This window comes from Schistocerca cancellata, chromosome 8 (genome assembly GCF_023864275.1).
Source record: "Schistocerca cancellata isolate TAMUIC-IGC-003103 chromosome 8, iqSchCanc2.1, whole genome shotgun sequence".
NCBI lineage: Eukaryota > Metazoa > Arthropoda > Insecta > Orthoptera > Acrididae > Schistocerca > Schistocerca cancellata.
Window position 1 is genome coordinate 52,668,117 of NC_064633.1, and position 27,334 is coordinate 52,695,450.

General features: G+C 39.0%; 1 protein-coding gene across 1 annotated transcript in view; it reads right to left on the minus strand.

The window, feature by feature from the left end:
• LOC126095334 (ras-specific guanine nucleotide-releasing factor 2-like) overlaps positions 1-27,334 on the minus strand; it is a 1,914,760-nt gene that overhangs the window by 457,697 nt on the left and 1,429,729 nt on the right. Inside the window, exon 17 of the mRNA XM_049910139.1 lies at positions 6,684-6,905. Coding sequence (XP_049766096.1) covers positions 6,684-6,905 — 222 coding nt within the window. The remainder of the gene's footprint in view (positions 1-6,683; positions 6,906-27,334) is intronic.

Consider the following 27,334-nt stretch of genomic DNA (forward strand, 5'->3'; position numbering starts at 1 on the left):
AGATTTTAATTTTATTGGATAATATTTAGCGAAGGATAAAGGGAGAGTGCACCCAGATTTCAGTGAATGTAAGAAAGGGCAGATAGGCAGACCAATGAGAGGCTGACCTATACTGTGTGAGCGGGTGCACCAAGAAGGGGATTGACCTGTACCATAGATAGGAAGAAGAAGGGGGCACACCTACCAGAACAGCAGGAGAAAGGTTACCCATAGGATCAACCCATAGGTAAGGGATAAGTACTGTTCCTAAGGGAAAAAGGGCAGTATAGTGATACAGATCACATATTTGATAGGAATTATACTGGTAAGTTTAAATTCTTAATACCTCTAGCATTATTAAGATTTATGGATGTTGGAAAGAACACGCTCATAAACTTTCTCTAGAGTTCCTCCAGACTACAGAAAGCTGTCTAGGTTCGTACTAGTCCATACAAACAAAGGAAGGAGTAGCATAAAGGATTAAGGGTAAAAGCTGAAACGTTTAAGGGTCCATGACACCTGCAACAATTTACGAGTCTAATTGAAAGAGAGAGCCTATTCTGTGAAGTTCAAGAATTTATGGGGAAAAAAAATTATATATATACAAACAAACACAAACATACTCACAAAATTCTAGCTTTCGCAACCAACGGTTGCCTCGTCAGGAAAGAGGGAAGGAGAGGGAAAGACGAAAGGATTTGGGTTTTAAGGGAGAGGGTAAGGAGTCATTCCAATCCCGGGAGCGGAAAGACTTACCTCAGGGGGAAAAAAAAGGACAGGTATACACTCGCACACACACACATATCCATCCGCATATACACAGACACAAGCAGACATTTGGCCTTTACAAAGTACTACTTTGTGTTGTGTCATGGTCTTTGGTGGACAGTGGAATTAAGATGGCCACCAGAATAATAAATATTTGAAGTTTACATATTTGTTGGTTTCGCTCGTTCTTTATCATCAAAAGCACATAAAAAACACGGGACCTCATGTTTTTAACCCTAGACAACCAGATGTAGAGCCAGCATCAGCATCGAGAGACAGCAGCGATCCAGCAAGTAGCAGTGATTACTACAACACAATGCATTTTAATGGCGCCAACCTAACATCAAGTGCTAACAAGCTCCGTAAATGGGAGTGAAATAGTGCGATTATAGCAATTAGCAATATCTACGACCAGGCGACCATTACAAGTTGCAGATGGTGGACTTGTGAGAACCTCATGAGGTTTTTGGAACTGTATTTATTGTAAAAGTATGTAATAGTTTCTGACAGAGCGTGAGTCATTGGGCTTACGAAATATGATTCATTTATGTGAAAACTGTTATGTGGTGTTCTGTTTTTGGAAGTGAAATATAGTAGGAGTTACATGAAAGTATCTTGGATTGTAAGCAAACATTTTAAGAGTAGAGAAAATTCCTCCAAACAGCATCATATATTTCGAGAAGAAGTTGAGCAGATCATTGCAGCCGACTATCCTGAAAAGAAGATCAGCAAAGCACCTCCAATTAAGTCCAATGATGAAGGGGACATGTGAGTCTTGCACACCAGCACCACAATGCTTCCTCTAGTCGCCAGCCGGAAACTGCCAGACCTGCTGTTAATGCGTTGTCACATGTAATAGGTGCAGTTTCATCTCACAATGTTGGAAACACTGAATGCAGCATAGCATTTGCATCTAAAACATTGACCATGATCCAAGTTAACTGCAGTCAGCTGTTAAAGGAAGAACTAGCCATCAACTATGGTGTTGCAACATTTCAGTAACATGTGCATGGTAGAAAATTTTTCTCATGACAGATCATAAGCTCCTGACTGAACTTCATCAGATGAAAGATGCGCCTGATCATACAGCACAGAAACTGCAATGTTGGTCACTACTACTTTCAAATTACCAGTACAAAATTCTCTATCACCATATGGCACATCATGTGAATGCATACACTCATGTCTCACTTACCTATAGGAAATGGTCCAGAATTTGATGCATCAGAGGCCTATTGTCTTCAATTGATCAATGTGGTTTGTGTGCTCTGCAAGCTTTTTCTAGTGACCGTCAGCAGATCACACAAGCTAGTGAACAGGATCAATCACTATGACTGCTTGAGTATTACATTCAAATGGGTTGCCCTCATAATTTGAAATCAGTTTCAGATGCAGTAGTACACAAATACTATTTGTAACACAACAGCCAGCAACATGTTTTGACACCATTACATAGTGGACACTGTGGAATCATTAGAAGTAAACAGCTATTCTACCAGCACTGTATGTGGCTTGGGCTTGACAAGTGTGCAGAACAGAAGACCATCCAATGCATGTGCAGATAACTGGACAATGTGGGCACCAGAAATTTTTCAATTGGCCTCAACATGATGGTCCTTGGCATCACATCCATGCTGATTTTCCTAGTCCTCACTTGGAGCATATAGTGGATAATTATCATCACTGCACACAATAAACATCAGTTTTTGATTTCAATGAAGTCTATGACTAGCACTAGAACAATACAAGCACTCACTTCTGTGCTTTGTGTAGAAGATTTGCCATGAACAATCATTTTCGACAATGATCTGCAGTTTTCTTCACTGTAATTTCAACAATTTTGACAACAATATGAGATTCATCGTACCTGAAATGAATCATTCTCTTCTCAATAGAATGGTGAAGCCAAACGTTTTGTTCACACTTTCAAGTTTCAGATGTCCAAACTTTATGCTTTCCACTAGACGGAAAATGCTGTGTCGTAGATTCTCAGCAATTTTTGCACTACACCTCTTTTCATTATACTCTGCTAGCAAAACTATTAATCAGTCACTGTTGCCAAATTCTGCTGCATCTATTTCTTCCTCAATGTCCTGCTTCAGATGCCAGGTTCACAACAAAGATCACTACAAATGACAAAGTTTTCTGTCATCCTTTTAACAGGCCTCAAAACCAGGAATCGAATATCATCACTCTGACACCTGTCTGAGGTCATTATACCATTTGCAGCAAAACAGGCACCCACTGACAAAATCAAAAGCAACAACATTTTCATGATTATTGTGACCCTGCTGTATATTTTCGTGTTTCAGAAATACTGGCTGCATCCCAGACTGCTGCCTGCAAGCAGCCCTTGCTGGTGCCTGACATTCAGTTTAATGGGTCATCGGAGAACCCTGCCATAGAGATTGACCCCAGCCCACCTATGCACCCACTGCCACATCCGCAGCTGCAGCATCTTGCACCATTCACGGAGATGTCTGTCACAGACATCAAGACTGCATCAGCAGTATAGTCTTTGGTGTCTACAGCAATGTCCGTGGTACACCCACCTGTGCTCATAGGTGGGTATCCTACCTCTGGTTTTTTTGCAGATGTTACTGGCAGTCATGAGGCAAATGTCAGGACATGGACTGATTGGTGCAATCTGAGACTTAGGCACAGCTAACTGTGTCAGCAACACCATAGCACAGAGCTCCAGAATGTCCTTCTCTGCATGCATATTATGTTAGCGAATCTTCATCGTCTGCAAACGGAGCATTGCACACTGCTCATATCTCTGCAGAATAAACATTTAAACCAGCCACTGCAATCTGCAGAGAAACTCAAGAATAAAAAGTTGTGCATGTTTAATACTGCATATATTGTAAATAAATACATTTACGTCTTAATTGATCTATAATGTTCAGCGTGTTCTGGAGTGTTGATCTACCTCATTACTCTGATGGACACAACACTACTGCCGACTTTAAACATGGATTTTGGTCAACATATTGAAGACTAATTGAAGTCAACAACAGCTTTAATTTTATGAGTTAGGTACCTATTCAAAATGAGACTGCAGTTTTCCTTGAACCCTTCAGCCACTATTATCACCTGCATTGGTGAGGGGGAGGTGGTTGTCAGTGAAAGGAACCAATTATTAACTTAATCCAATGGTTGAGTATAACCTCTATCCACACTAACTTGCAAAAACAAACTACTTAAATTTCACTGCAAGATAAAAGACTTCTCACAACAATCATTATTCCACCACCAACTGAATTTAACGCTTTCTTTCTGAACCCAGTTAGGATCTCTATAAAATCTTTGTATGAAATTATTTCTGGCTTTAGCCAACTTTTTGTACCTATAATAATTTCTGGTTCAGTAGTTTTTATGAGTAGTTGGAGCTCTGGTTTTCCCAACATATCTACAACAGTTTACAACCATAATATCCATTTTTCCTTAGAAAACTGTCTGATCCCTTAACCCAAGTTCCAAGTTTTTGTACTTTTAAGAGTTGTTATTGACAAGTCCTTGGAATTTCACCTGCTGAAGATAAATACTGCCCAGGTTTTCTACATCCTAGTAAATTTGCTGCTGTATCTTTTGACAAAGTTATATTCGCTAGCCAGGTGAAATATAAAAAGCTTGAAACACAATTGTGGTACCATTTGATGACTATTTCTAGATGGTTCACTGTAGCTAGCCTCATAAAACAAACGTCAAATGATGAAACACTTTCTACAATGTAAATTAAAAGACAATCTATGACCAGTATAGTAACAGGCAGCTTAGTAAGTATCATGAACCGTAACATAAAATGGTTAAGTACAGTGGGAAACCTACATTGTTTACCCTCTGCCAGGCACTTAGCTTTGAACTGCAGAGTAATCATGGAGATGTAGGTGTAGATATTTGAATACAAGAGCATACAATGAACTACATTTAAAAATGACTCATTCAAGAGTGAATACAGTGCAAGATATTTCAGAGGAAGTAATTTTCCACTGGGAAGAGTCAGTGATTGCAATATCACATTAAACAAATCATTTATTTCAAGAAGTAAATAAATGTAATCATAAAATTAAACTATTTGCATCAGAATGCCACACCTTCACCAGACAGTACATGTGAACATGGAAGCACATATAATAATAATGATCTGTGGCATCTTCAACCATAGTTGCAGCAACCAGATATCTAGAGCCATTACATTACAAGGTGGTCACCGGTGACTTTCTGGTAGTCCCATCACGTCCTACAAGGCTGAAGTTAGGCACTCTAGGAGAGTGTCAGAATACAGAAATGTTGTGGAGACATTCCTTTAGTACTCCCTCTGTTTGTAGCCATACACATCTGTTCTGTTGGGGAATTCTCATTGAAAATTTTGCCACAAAAAATAATAGGTGACCACAGGATGTCAGTGCACAACACTATACAACCTATTTCCCCTTATCACAGAAATCATCAGTAATACAAGATGCCCACAACTGTCTAACACCAGCAGTGGGACAGTGAGCTATGCCACACGAAACTTGTGATTGAAGCCCACACAAATGACCTCCATACACATAAACTGCTATCATCCATCTGATTCTAGTCTGCTAGAATTCTTACCCTTTCACAGCACAACTTCAAAAGGATATGATGTGTGTTAGTGTCAGTGGCAAGATATACACACCTAGACAATTAATTTACTTCCACAAATCATAAGAAAATGTCCAGTAAGACTGTAGGATGTATTAACATTGTTGTTAACTATGATTGGATGATGGTGAATGAAGTTATGAGTATGCTTTAATGTGTTAGTGAAACAGATGATCATCTCTTGGTAAGTTCTGGTGGGGTGTCTAGAACCCAGTCATAATATGTGTCATGTAATCATGCCTACCTAAACAAGTTGATCTGAAAACCTTGTGCATGATGTGGGAATAAAATGAAGCTTTCTTATTCAAACAAATAACATGTCCTGAGGCCCATCCTCTGTAAAATTCTGTATGAAGCACATACCAGTCTTTTGCAGCAGATATATAAAAGAAATACATTTCATTCTACTGCCAGCTGTAAGTATCATTTATCATTATTAGGTACTCTGATGACTGTTGCTAACATACTTCAGGACACAAGTTTCAAATTCTTGAGTTTGGAATTCACATCCCCATCCAGCCATCTAGATTTTGGGTTTCCATTGTTCCCTCAAAAACCCTAAGATAAATGCTGGACTGGCTCCTTTGAAAAGGTAATGGGTGAGTTCTTGCCCATTCTGAACTTGTGATTCATCTCTATCATTGATAAGGCAATTACTCCCTTAACTTCCTCTGTAGTTACCCCTTTTTCCTCCTGAAGATCTTTGATAGTAATTACACTTCCACATTCTATCAATAACAGAAACATATGTGAATAACAGCAACATCTGACAAACTCTTTGAAAGGCCATATGACAAGCTCTACAGAGCATAAACATTGACTTATATGTTATTCCTATATTTCATATGCTACTACAAGAACATATGCCAGTATGCATAAAATTTGACAGTATTATGAAAAGGATAGTTGCTACTCAACATAGAGCAGAGATGCTCAGTCATGGATAGGCACAACAAAAATACTGTCAGAAAGTAAGCTTTTGATCAACAAGGTCTTCATCACAACCTCTGTAGTCAGAGACTGTTGTCACAGTGTGTAAGTTGCATTTGTGTGTGTGTGTGTGTGTGTGTGTGTGTGTGTGTGTGTGTGTGTGCGCACGCGCGCGCGCGCACTCGTATTGTCTGTTTCCAATGAAGGCCTTGTTGGCCAAAAGCTTTCTGACAGTCTTTCTGTTGGGCCTTTCTAGGATTCAGGGTCTCTGCTATATGGTGAGTAGCAACTATCCTTTTCATAATATTCTTATATTTGAAGTATGAATAAGAGACTGACTGCTAAAACAAATACTTTACGACACAGTTACAAACCTGTTAATGTTTCAGCACTGGAAGACACAGCAATAGTTTTAGGAATAGTTAAATGTTTTCCATCATCTTCAGATTCAACACGAATACTAACACTTTTACGAGGCGTAGAACTAGGAGATGGTGACTGTTGTTGTGTAGGACTCTGCTTAACAATTGCTGGGGCTTCTTTAATCTGTGTCAGCTCTCTCTGCTGTTGGTCTTCTTCAGTTGATACATGGGAATCTGAAACAGAATGTCACTCAATGCAGGACATGACAATTTCTAATCAGTACATATTATAAAAGTAAATGTACAATGTGCATGCCACTAAAATGTACAATGTCCATGCTGCTGAAACTCAGAAATGTGTCCCAGTACAATCAAGGGAGCTTTATCGTGTGGTATCCCCTATCCATTAAGAAGGTTCCCATTTTTACCTGAAGGGTGTGCATTTGAAGATATAAGGGCCGAGATTTGGGAACAGTATGGAACATTTGAGAAGATTCCAGAATGTTCCGGAACATCCCAGATCATTATGGAACATTACAAAACACTCCCAAATGTTGTGGAATGTTCTAGAACAATGTGGACCATTTGAGGCCTTTTTGGTATGTTCTGGAATTTGCCACTGGTGGGGCTACCCATTGGTAGACGTATAAGAAGCAAGACCTGTTGTGAGTTTGAACACCAGTTTCTTATCAATTACGAAATGAGGAACCAAAAAAGTAGTGCAGTGAGTGAATAAAAACAAACAGTGAAGTGTGAGTAGTCACAGTGATACAGTGACTGAATAGAAGTCTATAATAAAGTGTGAAAAGTGTGTAAAGTGTACTTAGTGCATTTGTTAGTAAAAAGTTGATTTGATTTATATTTTAGACAAAGCCCAAACATAAAATAGGAGGAGATCTTGCCAATTCTGAAGCAAAATGACAAAAACAAAAAGAACAGTAAAAAAATTAAACAGATTAAGAGCATGTTTAAGTTCCCAACAGTCAACTACACATAGCTTGCTCTCGAGTAGGAAGTTTGGAAAATTTGTACATATGTATACCCTGGATAAAAAAATGAAAAATGTCATTCACAAATGAATGAATTGAAGAGTCTAAAATTGTGACATGATCTTACAATAAATGACTGAAAACTCAAGCCAGCCATGAAAATATCACCCTACTAGAAGTGCAGATGAGGACAAATAAATAGTACAACCTAACAAATGAAGCATTCCACTATGACCCAACAAAAGAATGTAACAAACAGAAACAAGTCGTAATTGGAAAAATGGAGAACATTAGCCAATTTTGCAATGTGAAAAAATTCAGTAGAGAAACACCAGGATACTGTTGTACAAATGGAAAAATTCTATTACCACCACTGGAAACACCTCCGCAGGAAATTTTACATTAGATGACTGCGAAAACTCCTGAATCCAAACACTTTCTTCAAAATATAAAAGCATACAATGTCTGCTTCCAAATGACTCATTTTCATGTCACTTCAATCAATACTAAGAGAGATGACTTTGATTATGTTTTCTCAATCCAAAGACAAATATATCACATCAGCAAGCAAATTTATCTAAAATGTAGGAAAAGACAGATTGCTACTTACTGTAAAAAAGACATGTCAAGTTGCAGACAGTCACGATTAAAAGACACTCACATGTAGCTTTTGGCCACAGCCTTCATCTCTGAACACACACACACACACACACACACACACACACACACACACACAAACACACAGCAAGGGCACCTCATGCACACACGGCTGCCAACTACAGCATCTCGGGCCAGAATGCAACATCACGTGGAATGCAAGCAGCAATCTGCAAGGGGTGGGAAAGGGAAAAGGTAAGGGGAAGGGATAGTAGCGTACAGGTGGGGAGAGAGATGAACCTCTTTGCTGACAAAGCATTCGTCTCTCTTCCCACAATACTATACCTTCACCTTCCCTTTCCCCTTGCCTTCCCCCCCCCCTTCCCCCCCCCCCTTCTGGATTGCTGCTTGTATTCCACGCGATGTTGCATTCCAGCCCACAATGCTGGAGTTGGCAGTCATGTGACATGTGGTGTGCTTGCTTGTGTGCCTGTTTGTGTGTGTGTGTGTGTGTGTGTGTGTGTGTGTGTGTGTGTGTGTGTGTTTGTGTGTGTTTACTGATGAAGATTGTGGCCAAAAGCTACATGTGAGTATCTTTTAATCGTGCTGTCTGCAACTTGACGTATCTTTTTTACAGTAAGCAGCAATCTACATTTTCCTACATTGTTGATATTCCTACCTGGAGTTTCAATTGTTCAAATTTATCCAAACATTGTTCACAACTATACCGATCCAGAATGGCAACTAAAAATAGCTTTCAGCAGTATCAACTTTAATATTCAAAAGACAATTCCCGGTGAAGAGAGAATATACAAATTTATTGACATAATAGTAAATGTTGAAGAAGATGTGAAGTTCCCTACAGAATTTGTAAATTCTTTGCAAGTACCAGGTCTGCCATTACACCACCTTTGACTTAAAACTGGATCTCAAACCATACTACTCAGAAATCTCAACTCACAAAAACTATGTAATGGAAAAAGGATGATCGTCAAACAGTTATCGAATAATGTAATAGAAACCTAACTTATGGCTGGGAAGTTCAGAGGATGCACACTATTTATCCTGAGAATACCACTGATCTCTACTGAAATGTCATTTCAATTTAAAGGACTGCAATTTTCAATTAAATTAGCCTGCAATTTTACAATTAACAAAGTACAAGGATATACTTTAAAATATTGTAGCATCAACCTCAAACACAAGTGCTTCTCTCACAGTCAGCTACACATAGCTTGCTCTCAAGTAGGAAGTTCAGAAAATTTGTACATATGTATACCCTGGATAAAAAAATGAAAAATGTCATTCACAAATAAGTATTGTAAATAGTCAGAATATGTTTTCAATAATTTCTTTTTACCGCTTAGAATTTAAAGTTTATCCTTTTATTCCAACTACCACACATTTTCATATTAACTCCATGAGCGAAGCCATGTATCCCAGCTAGTGGCAAATATACAGTAATAAAAAGAAGAAAACTCTGCAACCAGTCTGTAAGAGATGTTGAATTTCCTTAGTGGTTCCTGTTTGTTTAGTAAATATTCATATTCTTTCTTCCTTCCATAAAAAGCTGTATTAGCTGTATGATTAATAACCATTAAAATATATCTCAAGTTTATATATGCAAGATAGTAATTATCTAATATCTACATTGTACATCACAATCTTCGCAATAACTATATTTTTTATTGCAGAAACAGTTTTATTTAACTCGTGGTAAAAAATACTCTGAAGATTGAAATAAGGTATTAGTAAGAGAGGAGGCTGTCGTAACAGTTGGACAGAAAAGTTTATAAGACATAAATCTTAAAATAAATCTTCATGATAATCTGAATTAACTGTAAATTTATATTTCTCACAGTGTAGTACAATGAAACACTATAGTTTGATTTGCTAATTTTACAATTAATAACACTGGTGAAAAATGTCTGCAATGTTATGGCCTCCAGCATCCTTTTTCAAGACAACTGAAACATGTTGATTCATAATCTGTAAACCATTTGTGTCTATTACCTACTGTTCTTGTGACTTGTAGCATAAATTATTTGTATATATGTAATGTTGTTTGGAGGCAAACAATACCTAGGAAGCAGTTTCACTTGAGCATATAACTGTATGGAGTGCTAATAAACATGGCTTTAGATGTAATACATTTAGGGAATGTATACATACTCGTATGGAATATACTTCCTTAAATTAGGATGTGATTGTTTTAAATTTCTTGGCTGTACACTTACATTCATGCAGGCCATTCAGCTTGTGGTACTGAAGCAACCAGCAGTAGTCAGTTGACATTGCTGCAATCCATCAGTCTTGATGGAGTGATTCCATCTCTGAGATGTTCTGATGAAGTAGTTCACTATACTCATGAATAACTGAAGCTAGGCTATTGGGGAAGAAGCCAAGATGTGAATTGAAGAGTTGAATTTTGGAAGACATGCTGCAACCCTGCTGCTTGTATACATACCCAGAGCAAGAAAATTAAATCGTTTAATATGTGTGCTGAGTAGCTTAGTTTGGATTATTATTAGTGGCATTTCTATAGGTGTTTGTGAAGTTCAGCATTATTTATCAAAAAGGGTGGTAGTCAGAATCGGAGACACTGGGCAGAGATGAAGGAGTACAATCTTCTTGTGTTTCTTCATCAACTGTGTATTCTGCAGGCATTCATGATCTCTCTTAACCCACTTTAGTATTCCTGCCAGTGGACAGCACAATGGAGGCACATGAGCTGGCATGGGTAATGCAGTGGATTGGCACAGAAACCTGTCATGTGGAGCACACATGATGCATAGTATAGGCAGACCTGCTGACAGAGGTATACACCTACAAGTGGCTGTAAGGCAGATGGGCCAGTGCTTACACCGAGTTCAACTACCATGGGTTTCACCTTGTGCTTCACGCTGAGTTGTTGTTGCCAAGTGTTTAGTTGATAGTTGCCCATGATAGCTGCATGCTGAGTTTATCCCCATACATATCTGTACGAGGTTTAGGACTTTCTGCTTCACATAGGTTGACTCACATGGTGAGTTCTCATTTCCTCTTGAGGTTCTGTTTCTAGGTTGTTAACGAGTCACTGACAGTATACTGTAGTGGCGCTGTTGTCATCAATTATTAAATTTGCATTGAAGAACACCCTTATACATATGATGTCACTATTTTTTGTTTCTCTTTTCCTAGTGTTAATTTTGGGCCTCCATGGACTCGGAATTTCTGTAGTGTTGTCAGGAACTGCTGCAGTTACACAAGGAAAAGCAGCGACAGCAGGAATAGATGCAAGCACTGATGTACCAGCAAGGAGGATTGGCTTCACACCCTTGCCACGCTGGTGGTGGGCCAGATGTCTGTTGTGCTATTTTTTTCTCTGCCCCTGATGCCATTTGCCAGTTGCCCATACTAGCTGCATGCTGAGTTTATCCCCATACATATCTCTACGAGGTTTAGGACTTTCAGCTTCACATAGGTTGACTCACATGGTGAGTTCTCATTTCCTCTTGAGTCTACAGAAAGTTTGGGAGTATTACCTACGTTGGTTCTTGTTGCAAAGCCAGGTAAGGCATATTGTCAATCCAGCTGATAAGGCTGCATGGATGTTGTCACATAGTATGGGTTTGTATAAAGTTATCCAAAATTTGCACCAAGCGTGAGAAACTCTCCATTGATGAGGTTTGTATGTTTCAGACACAGTATTTCAGACATCAAACCCATACACTGTTTAACCAGCACCACAAGTGCCCTGGGCAGTCATGTGCGGTTTAGGTTGTACATTTTCAGGGTGTAGTTTTCGGTGAAAAAATATGCTACCTCTAATATAGACTTACTAATGCAGGACATGATTGCCTGGTTAGCACCTGATGCTGAGGTTCAGCCTAGGGTGCTGAACTTGTCCCACCTTTCTTTGGCTGACATTGTCCAGATTGTGAACTTGCATGGGCTGATGTGGCAACAAGGGACATCCGTTCTGATAATTGGCAGGTGGCTCAATTAGGTATACATCATAAACAGCCCCAGTGCCACTGAGGGTATACTGGGCAGCCTTGCCTCCCACTGAGTTGCATTGTGTTGCCATAATTAAGGAGTCTGGTGCAGTGGCATCATGGAAGCCTGTCTTAGCCTGCATCAAGTTTGACAGGCTTGCATCCATCACTGTGTCATAATACCCACTCATAACAGTTTTGGGTCCTCAATGTCATTCCCCTTCTGCTTACTGGGTGAGCCAGTGGTTCTGTCCTGATTGTCTTTGTTGGATGATCGATGAGACTGCCCACACATGGAAGTCATGTGTGGGGTATGCCATCAGACAGGCACTTTGGCAACTGTTTGTGATAAGTCTGCAAGCCATGAGTCAGTCGCCAGACACCCTGTGCTTTTGCTGGACTCTGCGGTCATTCTCAATACACTGCACTGTTTGCTCTGGCATATTTTGCTGGCATTGACTGTGGATGGGCAGCCAACCAAATTTCAAGCTGACACAGAAGCAATGGTCAGCCTCATTAATTTACATATGTACAGGCTCTTGAGAGTTCCAGTACTACAACACCCACATATCAGGTAGTGTCTTATAGTAAACAGTGCATTCCTTTGTGGGGGCAATTCTCCATCTCCATGCATTATAAGAATGTGGAATGGTAACTTACACTGTTGGTGCTCAATTCACTATTGACTCTAAGTAATTTTGTGCTGGACGTTTTCTCTGTTTAGTATTCCAGATAATTAATGAAGTTCATTTACTGTCTCAATTTCTTCCTGTTCATGATTTGGACTACTTACTGTGCTCATACAGTCCACTTTTTAGAATGTCTTTGGTTCGGCAGCAAATTTCAAGGCACATTTCTCTTAAGCCATCAGCGGAACCTAAATTTTGCCACCCCATCCCATTCCCTTCACCGCGCATGATGAGGTAAAGTCTGAGATGTAGTGTTGGTAGGATCAATGCATCATTTCTCCTACTTCATCAATATAGTGGGTCAACCTTTTGGTGGTGATTCAGAAGCCTGATGGCACTGTGCGCCTCTGCAAAGATTTTAAACTGCTGGTCAATGCGCATTGTGTCTTTGATTCGTATCGCATTCCCAGCCTGGAGAAGTTGGCAGGGGCCAGTATTTTTCACACAGTGATTTATGTGATGCCTACAAGCAGTTGCCACTGGATGAGGGTTCCTGGACTTTGTTGGTCCCCAACACCCCCTTAGGGTTTTGCAGTGGCACTACTAACAAGTGGAGAAGTAGATGCCAGCTATTCTTTTGGAGTTAGTGTTCCATGTTTTTTTGTATGTATCATCACCAACCTCAAGCCACTGGTTTCCTTATTTGGCCCCCCATAAAAGCTGACTCATAGGACTGCTCACTGACTGCAGTGGTGGTCCCTCTTTCTCAGTAATTATTGTTATGAAATTCATTACCACCCTACTGCCCAGCGCATCAATGCTGATTCTCTATTTTAGTTACCGGTGGGGCCTGATGGAGAGTTTGATTGGCAGGAGGTTCTCATGTTCATGTTGGGTGATGACTTGCAGCAAACACTGTCAGAGTTTCCCCACAATGGCACGAGAGACCAGGATTGCCACAGTCACTGTCATGCTTTCCTGGAAAATGCTTTTGGTGGTCAAGAAAGGCTGGCTAGAGCACATCTCTTTGGGTGTAGATCTCGCATATCATATAATTTTTTCTTCTACATGGTCGACTCATTATTTTCCAGGGGGTCCTAATGCTTGGCACTGAGGATCAGTGCTGTCAAGTGGTCTTCTCCCCCGTGCTGCACTCTCGCCTACTGCAGTTGCTGCATGCAACACGCTGGGGAATGACTCACATGAAGGCACTGGCATGACTTCACATCTAATGGGTGGTTACCAAACATCTGGTGTGAGCCTGCAAGACCTATGAAAGGAACTAGGTTGCGTCACCACACAAACTTTTGCTCTGGCCTGGAGTGCCTCAAAACAGGGTGCACATCAATTTCACAGGTCCATTTTTTGAGCAGCATTGGATTGTTGGTGGTTGATGCATTTTCCAGTTTCTGGTATGTGGCCAAGCTGTCCTCCACCTCATCAACCACCATAATTCATGTATTGTAATTTATTTTTGTCACTGAGGGGATCCCCAAGGACCCTGGTGTCCAATAATGAAAAGCAATTTGTCACGGGAGTTTGAAAACTTTTGCATTTGAAATGGCATCTGGCATCCGACTTCCGCCCCTTCCAGCTGGGCTGCTAACTGGGAGTTGGAGAACTTATGTATGGTGTCTCAAGTCGTAGGTTGCAGCAGTGACACTAGCAGAGAAGTGATATGCACCAGAGCCACAGCAGAGTGGGCAGTTCCAAGTCAGCTCGACTACCGAGAAGACCACCTTCTACTTGTGTACTTCACACAACATCACCTGCTTCTAGCAAGTCCACACCAGCCCATCATCAGTGAATATTCTAGTGGACAGGATCTATGCAGTCTTAGCTTCTGGAATAGTAGCTGAACTTCAGGATCTGCTGCCTGAGCCAATTTGTGCGAAGTTGCGTATTCATCCATAAATGAGTGTGTTCTTGTCACTAATCATTATCAGTGTTTCAGTGTTCTCATTCTCCTCTTATAGTGTTCCCTCAGCACACTATAAATAGTTAAGTGTGGCAACAAATAACATCTCCTTCTGTGGTTGTATCAAAAATTCGATATAACAGCTGATGATGCAGAAGGCGAGGAAGGATAAGATCTCCACAAGTTGCAGGAGTAATTTTTGTTTTTGCCCCCTTGTTATTTGTTATTTATTACCTGCTATTTCTTTTTATATGTCTAGTACATTCGTGTATGAACTTTTGACTCAGGATGAGCACTACTAATGAGACAAGTGTGTTATTTTGTGTGTGGCATCTAATCCAGATTCCTTACAGGCATGCCTTCTACAGCACAAGATGGTTCTCTAAAACATGTTATTCAGTTGCAAAGCAACCAAATCCAGCAGTTGCTGCAAGTTGTGATGCCGCTTCATCAGCATTCCATAATTCCACAGTTTGAACGAACAGCACGGGGATTGGCCAGAATACTTAGCTCAACTGATGAATCATATGGAGGCACACCAACTGCTAGGTGCAATACAAAGAACAAAGCATTTTTTCTTTCCATAGTGAACACAGAAGTTTACAGGTTCATAGTCAAATTGTTTCCTGACAAACAACCACAACAGTTAGAGTTTGAGACTTTAGTTAGCAAGTTAACGACTTACATTGATGAACAAATCCCCATGGCTGCTGAGAGTTTCAGGTATTTCTCTAAAAATATTTATGACGACACACTTTGTGCTGCTATTTTGAAACAACTTGATCCTTCTTTAGCTACATTGTCACAGTTAATTAAGACTTAGGACACTTATGATTTAGTTAAGTCAAATATTAATGAATTACATAGTGACAGTGTTGGCAGCACTGCAGAACATAAACAGTGGTGTGTCCACCTGGCCCATGTAACACTGTATGCGACATCATGTTAAAAGACAAATAGTGGCTCACTGTGCTATCAGAACACCAGTACATAGAAAAACATAGCAAAGTCCTGCCCAAAGTTCTTTAGTTGGCATAGGTGAATCAGTGCCGAAGTTGCGATGTGATTTGTTATTTTTTCAGCAAAAAAGGTCATGTTCAACCAGTGTGCACAGAAAAGCTGCGTGGACAGCAGATTCAAAAGCAACATGCCATAAAACCAGTTCAAATCAGTAATGCTGTCATGGCACAGCAAGCCACAGAGCAGTGCGAGTCAGTGGCTGTAGTAAATGCTGTGAAAAGCCGCCCAAGTACAAAACTTAGCAAACACCAGTCTGGTGATTTTCTTGTGCCAAATGAGTCACACCAATGCAAACACAGGTCCACAACTAAATCTTTGCCCACATCAACATTGTAGTAGCTCACAGCAACAGGTAAGAAGCAATAGTTGTCCCTTAGATATGGAATGCTGTTGGGACAAAATGTTTGTTACTTTGACAGTAGCTGAGAAAGAGGTCAAATTGCAACTGGACACTGGTGCTTCGGTTACACTCCCAAACAAACTTAATTATCAATTATGACCAATACTGGGTCCAGCTATGCATATGTTGTCAGCTTACAACAGACAGGAAATTCCAGTTTTAGGAACTTTCAGTATGACAGCTACTTTTCAGTGTAACGAAGACAATTGCATTCACAGAGCCAAATTTTCACAGAATATTTTTGGCTCAGATTCTTTTGACATTTCCAGATTGTCAATCCCCAAGCCAGTGCTGCAAATTTCAAAAAATGTGCCTACAGACAATCTTCAAACTCTGTGTGACACATTTAGTGAACTTTTTGGCAACTGTCTCGGTTGTGCAAACAATTATTAAGCTCACATGCTACACAGAGACAATGCACAACCAAAGTTTTGTCAACCTATACAACTACCCATTAGGAAACAGGTCTCTGAACAATTACTGCAATGGCAAGCTGATGGCGTCATCAAGTCAGTCAGTGCAAGTCACTGGTCTTCCCCATTTGTCATCCTTTGCAAACCTTCAAGGTGTCTTTGTTAAATGTGAACTCTCAGTGATAAGACACGTACCCTTTGCCTCGCACAGAGGAACTGATGGACAGATTAGACAAGATTAATTATTTTTCCAAGACAGACTTGGCAGACACTTACCTCCAATTGCCTTTGGATAAGTACCCAAAGAAATCTTTAGTTATTAACACTCATCTTGGGTTAATTTGAATTTCAACTCCTGCCCTTCAGTAGTGCCTCAGCACTGGTGATCTTTCAATGTTTTTTAGGACAAGTGACTGCCAAGGTGCCTCCTCGCTCAAATTATCTGGGTGACATTGTTGTGGTTGGACATTCTGCAGAACATTTAGCCAATATAAAATATATTTCTCAAGTACTGTTATCGACAGGCCTCAAGTGTAACAAAGACAGGTGGTCTTTTTTCCAGGCAGAAATAGAATATCTAGGACACGTTATTAATACACAGGGTATTCACACCACCCAGACTGATTTATGAGCCAAGATTTGCTGGCTTCCAAAAATCTAAAGGAAACATGAGCAATGTTAACCAAACTGAACCACTACTTCAAATTCATTCCTCATGCCCCTCAGATTGCAGCTCTGCTTCAGAAGTTTACATGGATCGAGGAATGTCAGTTGATTTTTGATCACTAGGCACTACTTAGTAATGCGCGCCACATACATTTTGATCCAGCTAAATTAGTAGTGTTAGCAGTTGACGCTCCTTCTATTGGTCTAGGTGAAGTTCAGTTGCATCAAGTCAGAAAATTTGCATTTGCCTCCAAACATCTGGCTAAAAGCAATTTTCATCATTACCGCTAGGGACAGAAGTTCTACTTGGTCACTGATTATAAGCCACCCACTTCACTCTTCCACCCAACCAAATGTATTCCACTACACACATAACAGAAATTGAGGACCATTTTTCCAAAATTCGCTTTATGCAAAAAGTAGAATTTTACAGGAATCGAATTTATTTATTTAACAAGCAAGTTTACAAGGAAAAATTGTTTACTATTAGCAAAGTTTGTACAGTTTTGAACATGTTTTAGGTTAGTATTTGCACATACATAAAATTTTTGATAGTTTATCAACCACTGTGAGTAGAAAAACAGTTTTCTTTTTCAAAACACCCTTTTATGCTGAAACTAGATCAGTGCTATCTAAATATTAAATGGCTGTTTTTAACATTAAAGTTTTGGAGTAATATTTTGTTTTCTCTTCTAAACAAATTCAGGGGACTCTTGGTCCTCATAAATTGTCTGTGAGCTGTCATGACCTACATGCTCCTCACCACTTGCAGATTTTATGTAATCGTAGAAACTTGCAGCATCCTTAGGAACAGTAAAGAAACGCATTAGCTTCATTACATCCTTCTTCTTTTCTGCACTCACATGGTTTTTCTTGGGAATAATCACAGCACGTTTCATGGCTTTGAATGAAGTAATGTTCTTCCTCAATACATCACAACATACTTCTGATCCAGAGAAATAAGTAGTTTTAACAGCACATTGAATCTTACCACTGGTATGTCTGTATGTTATTGCTCATACATCCATCATTTTGAAAGGCAAGGTACACTTAATATTTCCTTAGAAATCTGTTTGAAGTCATAAGAAAACCAGTCTTTTCCCCACGCAAGCACCTTTCCAAACTTTGCTAGAATACTCCTCTATTCATTAGGTGATATGATCTCTTCTTTCTTCCTATATTCCTTTCAACTCTACCAAATACACGATCTGGCGGCATGAAACTATGTCCATGAATAGGGAAATAGTGGGTAAGTTCAGAGAACACTTTAGTGTGTTCCATAAAATGTGCCAGCATACAGAGCATTATAGAATTCTTGTTCTGGCTGGTGCACGAGTCTGAAAAAAGCTAGAGTTTCAATCTCCTCTTACCAATATTTCTAATTCTCACTTCTAAATAATTTAAGAGGAAATGTTATAGTGCAGAAGTGATTTCATTTGCACCTCTTCCAGCTTCTATTTCACACCAAGTATAGTGAAATACGTTGTCATTATCTTGTTTTGGTTCATGTATCACCACAGTCAGGTTATAGAACCATACCTGCCATGTGTAAAACACTTCTCCAATAGAGAGCTTTGGCAGAGGCTGATTTTGTTGCATGCCAAAGGCCACTTTTACAATGTCTTCAGAGTACTTGTTCATGATATTGTAGAATTTCTTTGCATGAGCTTTATGGAAATACAAGTTAATTTTACATGCTTCCTGGGATTCTTTGGTTTTGCGACCTTTATTTTCAGTTCAAGCTCCTTGCATGTTGAACAGGTGTCACTGTGAGGGTTACCGAAGCCGAGATTAAAATTGTTATAGAACACAGTCTTAAATTTTGACACAGAACAGCTTTTATTGCTTGCTTGTCTTTGTTCTTTGCAAAAATTTTCCCACATTATATTTACATTTAATGTTGGGGGCAAATATGACCTACTCAGTTTCCCTCTGCTATAATGACACTCTCTACACTTATACTTCAAAATGTGCTCTATCACTTGTTGGGTCATAACTACATCAGCTTGAGTTTCTCTTGAGCCACCTCTTTGTTCTGGTAATGCAGTCCCATGTTCTTGATAGTGCCGAGCAATCCGGGCTAAGTGATGCCACAATACACCTGTTATTTTTTGAAATGTAGCAGCACAAACTGGTACTTGGGACCCATCTCGAAGTTTTATTTTATACTTGATAGACACTGATTTAGAAGCTTTAGCTTCAGTGGGATCCACAACATACCTAGCTGGTGCCGATATGTCCATGTATGATGGAAGGAATGCATCTTGCTTGCTCTTGTCTACCACAAAATATAACAGATCATTGAAATATGTTAAGTCTGCATAACTGAGTTTGCCTGCATGACAGTCTTTCCCTCCATTGTTGCTTGACTCACTCTTTTCAGCGTGCTGGCAGTCAATATCAGGCACAGTATTTTGCTGTAAATATCATGATGATTTTGCTTTGGAGATGTTAGACTGCTTTGTTCCTCTTCTTTCCTCCAACCAAGTGTTTCACTCACAGGAGTATTATATTCACCATCACTTTCCATGGTCACTATAAACACAAGTCTAGTCTTCTACAGGCAACTTTCAAGAAACGGCGGTAACTGGTAACCATAACACATAACAGCTATCGTCAACAAACAGAGAAATACTGCCTGTGCAAAGTACATACATGTGTGCGGCAGCGGCTGACGGGGGTTCTCATCAGCATCTGCGTCAGCTATCACCCTAGTTGGCACGAATAGTAATATGCCCCTGCCATCTACCGCCAAGCACAACAATTTCTCCATGAGTGCTATTACACAGTCAGAAAGGTACTTGGCCTGACATCTATGGCACAGCAAACAAATTATGAGAAGACGCAGCACTATCTATAGCATCTTTGGCAAAAGAAGTAGCATAAAGTGAGTTTTGGAAAGACCCCAACATATGCACAAGGTGAGTTTTGCAAAAATGGGCTGTATTCTCTGTGCTATAAGTGCAGAATAAAGCAAGTTTTGCTAAAGCAAATGCACAGGCCTGTAGAGCTAGCCAAACAGTATGTGTTAAGGTAAAAAAACTATTTTACATTTTTTTGCATAAAACGAGTTTTGAAAAAACGGTCCTCAATTGCAGCAATGGGATTTATTGCTGTCAAACTATAACTATGAAATCTTGTAAGTGCCCTATGGCTCAACATTCCAATGCCAATGTGTTGTCAGTGTTACCAGTGGACAAGGACGATCAGTTCGACTTATCCGAAGCATTGTGTTATCAGATAGATGCTCAGGATGCTTAGCAGTTCACAGTTTATCATGGACTTACATCACATAGCACAGGAGACAGCTGTGGATGCACATTTCAGCATAGTGCTGAATTGTATGCAACAGGGTGGCCAAGGAGGGTGAGAGATATTGTTCGGTCGGAAGTATGTCGATACTTCGCTCACTGTCAAGCCTTAGTACAGCATGTTGTTTTGCTGTTACACACTGAGAACGATCAGGCCCGGATCATCATCCCACACATCATTCAGCAGGATGTTTTAAGGCTGTTGGATCAGGAACACTGGGTTACTATGAGGACAAAGCAGCTTGCTTGACACCATTGTTCTTGGCCAGGGATGTGTAATATCTCTTTACATTCGATGAATTATTCTGATACAATTCTACCCTTGAATGATGTTTACAAATTTTCTATCTTGATACTCACAGAATCCATGCGCAAAATAGTTTCATACAATAGCTATTCCATGAGCACATAATTATTCTTTGTAGTACTCTCTCTGGTGTATGTTAGAAAAAAGCTTCCGAGATTGTCTTCGTGCCGATTAGCCTGAGCTTGGTTGGAAGAACTGTAATCTGATTATTGAGATTTATGACAGAAGATAACTGATACGAACTGTACGATTAAAAGGGGAAAAAAAAAATATATATATATATATATATATATATATATATATATATATATATATATATATATATATATATATATATATATATATATAAAAAAAGAAAGATGATGAGACTTACCCAACAAAAGCGCGGGCAGGTCGATAGACACACAAATAAACACAAACATACACACAAAACTCTAGCTTTCGCAACCAACGGTTGCCTCGTCAGGAAAGAGGGAAGGAGAAGGAAAGACAAAAGGATTGGGTTTTAAGGGAGAGGGTAAGGAGTCATTCCAATCCCGGGAGCGGAAAGACTTACCTTAGGGGGAAAAAAGGACAGGTTTACACTCGCACACACACACACATATCCATCCACACATACACAGACACAAGCAGACATTTGTAAAGGGCCTTTACAAATTTGGTCTTTAAATATGTCTGCTTGTGTCTGTATATGTGTGGATGGATATGTGTGTGTGTGCGAGTGAGTACCCGTCCTTTTTTCCCCCTAAGGTAAGTCTTTCCGCTTCCGGGACTGGAATGACTCCTTACCCTCTCCCTTAAAACCCACATCCTTTCGTCTTTCCCTCTCCTTCCCTCTTTCCTGATGAGGCAACAGTTTGTTGCGAAAGCTTGAATTTTGTGTGTGTATATATATATATATATATATATTTTGCTCCTTCATACAAAAGGTGTGTATTTGACATTTGAGAATTAATGATATTCATCGATATATTGCGTAGTTGTTAATCAGAAGGGAACTTCCGAAAGACTGGATACGAACCTGCATTTAACAATCCAAGAGCTCCATTACTTCTTCGGAAGGTTAAACTTTATCAAAGCCAAATATCCACTTGATCTGAGGTTTCCCGACTGATTATACAACGCTCCCAAAAATTAGGAGGCATTTTATTTGTGCAGATTAGCAGACTGCCGCAAAGCACAAGCCTCCAGAGAAGAAGAATCATTGCCTGATTTCACTCTAACAAGTAAAATTTCTGAATCATTTTGAGTGAATGAGCTGTGACTGTGTTTCATATTATGAATGACCAATTGCTCGAACGAATTGAGAACTACATAGATAGCAGGAAAAATTGCAGTGGCGCCAGTGTGACAGGACTCTCTTGGGTTGTTATATAGTATATGTATTTTTTGTTTCATGAAAACCAACGAGAACGAGAGGTAACTAAGCTGAAGTGAGATACAGTGCCCATAGTAAAAGTTTGCTGATACCAAGAAATGATTTCAACTATTGGACAACACCGAGACTACAGATCAAGGCCAGAGAAATCTAATTTTTTTTATCCTGGAGTTAAAATAGTTTGAAAACAATTTAGAAAGAACTTTTTTCCAGATAGTAGTTAGATTGTAGAACTGTATATTGTGTGATTTTCGTATCTGGACATTGAACTTTATACCATCTGTCAAGTAATTTGAAAGTTAAGTGTGTCTACGACAGTAAATTTTAAATTGTATTTAGTGACTAGAACCTGATATTGACAGTTATTTAATGGTATAGACTAGAGCGGCATTTAAAATGTCATTGAATCAGCAATGAGACGTGCAACAGCCTTCAGCTGTTTGCGCAGAAGCAGAGGCCACGGATAGCAATTCTGTGACTGTTGTGACTAGCGGTAGCAATATAAATAATCCCGCTGGTTCAGAAAACATTCATACAACAGCTGATCAGAGGTTTGTTGACACATTAGTTGTTATTATACAACAGTTGTCTCTATTAATCGAAGGCCAAGCGGAGGTAAAACGAGACTTATCCGTTATACAAAATGAACTCCAAAATCAATTAGCCGAAAATCAAACAGAATTACAAAATCAGTTAAGAGCAACCTTTACCAAATTAGATCAGAGATTAAATACCCAGACACAGGAAATAAAAGAACAGGCAGAAAGGACCGAACAGAATCTTATTGCTCAAATTGAGCAGGTCCGCCAACAATGCCAAGAAAACAATAGTAAATTAAAAGCGGACCTAACCGAATATGTATCCGTAAAATTGACACGATACAAAAACAAGTAGAATTGTTTCCTCAAGTAATACAAGCTCAAGAGGACATACAGTGTTCCGTAGCTATGATACCAGAAATTATAGAATCCCAAGATAATCTAAAGAAGCAATTTGACGAAGTGAAAGAAAAACAGACGACAGTGGAACATAGAATGAATGTACTTGCGGGAAAGTTTTCAGAAATGACATTAGAGTGGCAAAATTTTCCTTTGGAAACGATAGAAGAAACTGTGAAAGTAGCTTTACAGTCAATTTTGGAGAGTTCCAAGGAGAATTTTTTCAACAAAGGGTTAAAAGAAGTTGGTGAACAACTTGGCGAAGAACTCTCGCATTGGAAAGAAAATATAGATAGATCACTAAATCCCTCGCAGGAGGATTTAGAAACAGCGACAAGTAGGAAACAAAATTCTCAATCTGCGTGTGACATTCCGTCCACGTCAAAATCCGATGTAGACAGAACTGGTACGTCACCAGTTAGATTCGATATAATGGATAGCCACAGAGAAAAGTACGAACAGGCACCGTTGAGGAGAAGATGATTAAACAGAGACAATTTCAAATCTTTAACCCTGACAAAAAGAATGTTCATCCTGTAGTCTTTATTCGAAGTTTCAGAGGTCTATTTCCACGATCTTGGACAGAATGGCAAGAGATTAGTTTTGTATCTGGATATATACAAGGATCAGGAGCATTGTGGGCATCCAAACAAACATCTTCTTGTAAATGTTACAAAGAATTTGAACAGACTTTTCTAGCAAGATATTGGTCTGCTGGAATACAAGAAAGACTTAGGCAGGAAGTATTATATCCTGAGCCTTTCTCATTTTCTAGAGGATCTCTAAAGAAATAGTTTGAGAAATACATTAATAAATCTTTGTATTGGGATGTACCGATTCCTTTGCCAGATATACTTAGGATACTCAAGTCCAGACTACCCACCAGTATAAGGAATCAGCTGTTACATATAAATGATAAGGATATAGACTCATTTATGACTACACTTGATCATATTGATATAATGGAGGAGGACAATAAAAGGGCAAGAGAAATGTCATATCAAAGAAGAGCAATAGAAGCGAATACGAGCTGCAACTCGAATGGGAATGGCAGTAATGGTAGCAGTAACAATAATCATAACCAACTACACTCTCCGAGGAGACTTAGAAATGGACATAATGCAAACAATAATTATTACCATAATGGAAACTTTTCAAATGGTGCAGCGAGGGGCCATTTTAGGAACAATAGGAATTTTAATCGATATAATCCAATGTATGGCAACACAGGACAGTTCTAACAACACCAGCAGAACAACAGCAATAATTACACGAATCAAGCAAGACAATATAGAACGAATTCACCACAACAACCGATAATCACTGAAGTAGCTGGAGAGACAAATACCAATCGGACCAACAATCAGTCAAACTAAACACGACCGCATCGTGCCCCGGAGGAGCGGTCAGGGGATCTGTTAGGGGCGAAACAGTAAAATTACAATTGTTACGATATAATGATGGTCAGCTGTTGACTGAAGAATTAACAAAGGAATTAATAACGTGTCATAATGACAGATTGAGTGTTCCGGTGTTGGAGGTATTTGTTGAAATAGAGGAAGTTCCAACGAATGTGATATTAGACACCGCCGCTTCCGCCAATGTCATCTCAGGTGCTCTTTTTAGGAGAATTATTAGGAAGAAGAAGGTACCAATTTTGCCGGTACATAACTGCAAAATCATTGGAGCTGTTGGAGCACCCTCTCCCAATACAAACACAATTAGAGACGAAAATGGGAAATGTAGTGATAAAATGCACGTTCCTTGTAGTGGAGAAGTTATTAGTGGACTGTATTCTTGGTATTGGGAGTATGCAGGAGTACGATTGTCAGATTGATTTTTTGGAAGGAATAGTTAAATTTAGATTAAATGGAGAAGAGATAGCACTGGATTTAAATAGAACGGAGACGGTGCATGAAAAATATTGTCGCGGTGCCATTATTCAATTAATTGACTCTACAAACGATCGTTGAAAGGAGCTTTCAAAGGATTTGATACAACAGGAGGACTTTAACCAAACAACAATGATAAAAGCTAGTGAATCAAATCAGCTTACCGGAGAACAAAGGCAGCAGCTTCATTATTTGTTAGAGGCATATGAAGAGATCTTTGATGAGAAACCAGGAATTATTAAAGGGTATATTTGTCACCTACAAGTGAAGCCACATCAGACTTACTGTTACACACAGTATCCGATCCCCTGGCGTTTAAAACAATCTGTTCAAAGGGAGATAAATAGAATGTTAGAAGGAACTTGATTGAGCCATCAACTATTCCATATTGTTCTCCGCTCTTAGTCATGTTTAGTCAGAGTGAAAAGAACTTCTGGATAAACCATCTGCCAAAGTATGAAGACCAGAATTTTAAATGGGAGGAAAAGATTCGATTCACACTTGTCAATTTAACTAAAAAGGCAATACAACGGAAATTGACATATGATAAATGGATTCACCGGATTCAGACATTTCATCTTGGAGAAAAAGTTTTATTGAGGTGAAACATCCATTCCTCGAAACTGATGACGAACATAAAGAAATGGAATCTTATTTATACCGGACCATATGTTATTGTAAATATACCAAATCCTGGATCATACTTGTTGGCATATCCCGAATCGAAAAGAATAAAGGGATTATTCCCGCATAATGATATTAAGAAATTTTTTGAAGGATTGTAGATCTGTGATACCAAATATGGAGAAGAATTTGGAATGGAATTAAACTATGAGTCGAATGCGTATATAAACATCAAGATGTTTATGTTGTTTAGAGGTTAAGAGACAGTGAGATTACTCCTGTGATAGGTTAAGAGACAGTGAGATTACTCCTGTGATAGGTTAAGAGACAGTGAGATTACTCCTGTGATAGGGTAAGAGACAGTGAGGTTACTCCTGTGGTAGTTTAGCCCAAAATTTTAAGATAGGTAGAAGAAATTGTTAAATACTAGTGTTTTTAAGTGTTGACTATGAGCAGAAGCCATAGTGATATACAATGAAAGTGCATCTACATTTCCTCAAGACACGGCACTTATGTGAGAATTGCGTGTGAAACTTAAACAGTGCGGGATATGTAGGTAAACACGCTGTGTGTATGATGTGCGTTGTTCGTGGAGAAAACAAATGAACTGTGAAATGGAGCAAGAATCAATAATGTCACTGCTGCAAACAATTGAAGAAACTCTCTGGTTGCGCGAGAGAAAATTATTATAATTTTTAGATTTTTCATAATGCCTTCTCTACCAGGAGAATTAATTTAAGAATTTTAATTAACGTTTTAAGAAAAGCAGTTTGCGTGTTTCATATTATGGACATAATTGTTGAAATATATTTCCATAAATGTTCATGAGAGGATGAAGAAGATTCTGCGAGTGGATGATTTGTTAAATGAACATACGTCATCATTAATGATATTTATTTACAGGTGGATCTATAAATCACTTAATTATAAGAATAATGAAAATTTTTCAGAGAATTTTTTTCTAGAAATTATTCCTTTTGTGGAGTCAGTGTCATATGCCTATGTTTAAAATTTTTCATCAGGTTTAAACTTAAATTTTATCTATAATTTCGTAATTGAAAGCAAACCTCGGACAGATTCAATGCTCTACTTCCACCTGCACTATAACAAAACGAAGATTTAAAAAAAAAAAAAAAAAAAAAAAAAAAAAAAAAAAAAAAAAAAAAAAAAAAAAAGAGAGAGAGAGAGAGAGAGAGAGAGAGAGAGAGAGAGAGAGAGAGAGAGGAATACATTCGATATGAGCTACAACAAAATTTAAATGCCCACAGTCTATTTGGCAATATTTTGAACAATCAGCAGTTGTAATTGGTATTGAGGACTACAAAAAAATTCACAACTGTCAGGACTGATGGATGTTCCAGTCTAGTACAGATGGAAGAATATAAGAATCCACTCCGATTTTGAGTTCAACGATGAAATATGGACTTCGTTGCCTTAATCCACTCTCTTCCAGGGATTTATTCAGTCAGAACCTTTTCTTACTCCACTTTAAACCTGTTCTATGTTCACATCCCTGACCATCTGTTCCTGAGATCATCTTGTTGTTTCTACGGCACATTACCAGCTTCTGTCCTGTACCATAAGCCATCACCCGTCCTCCGTGC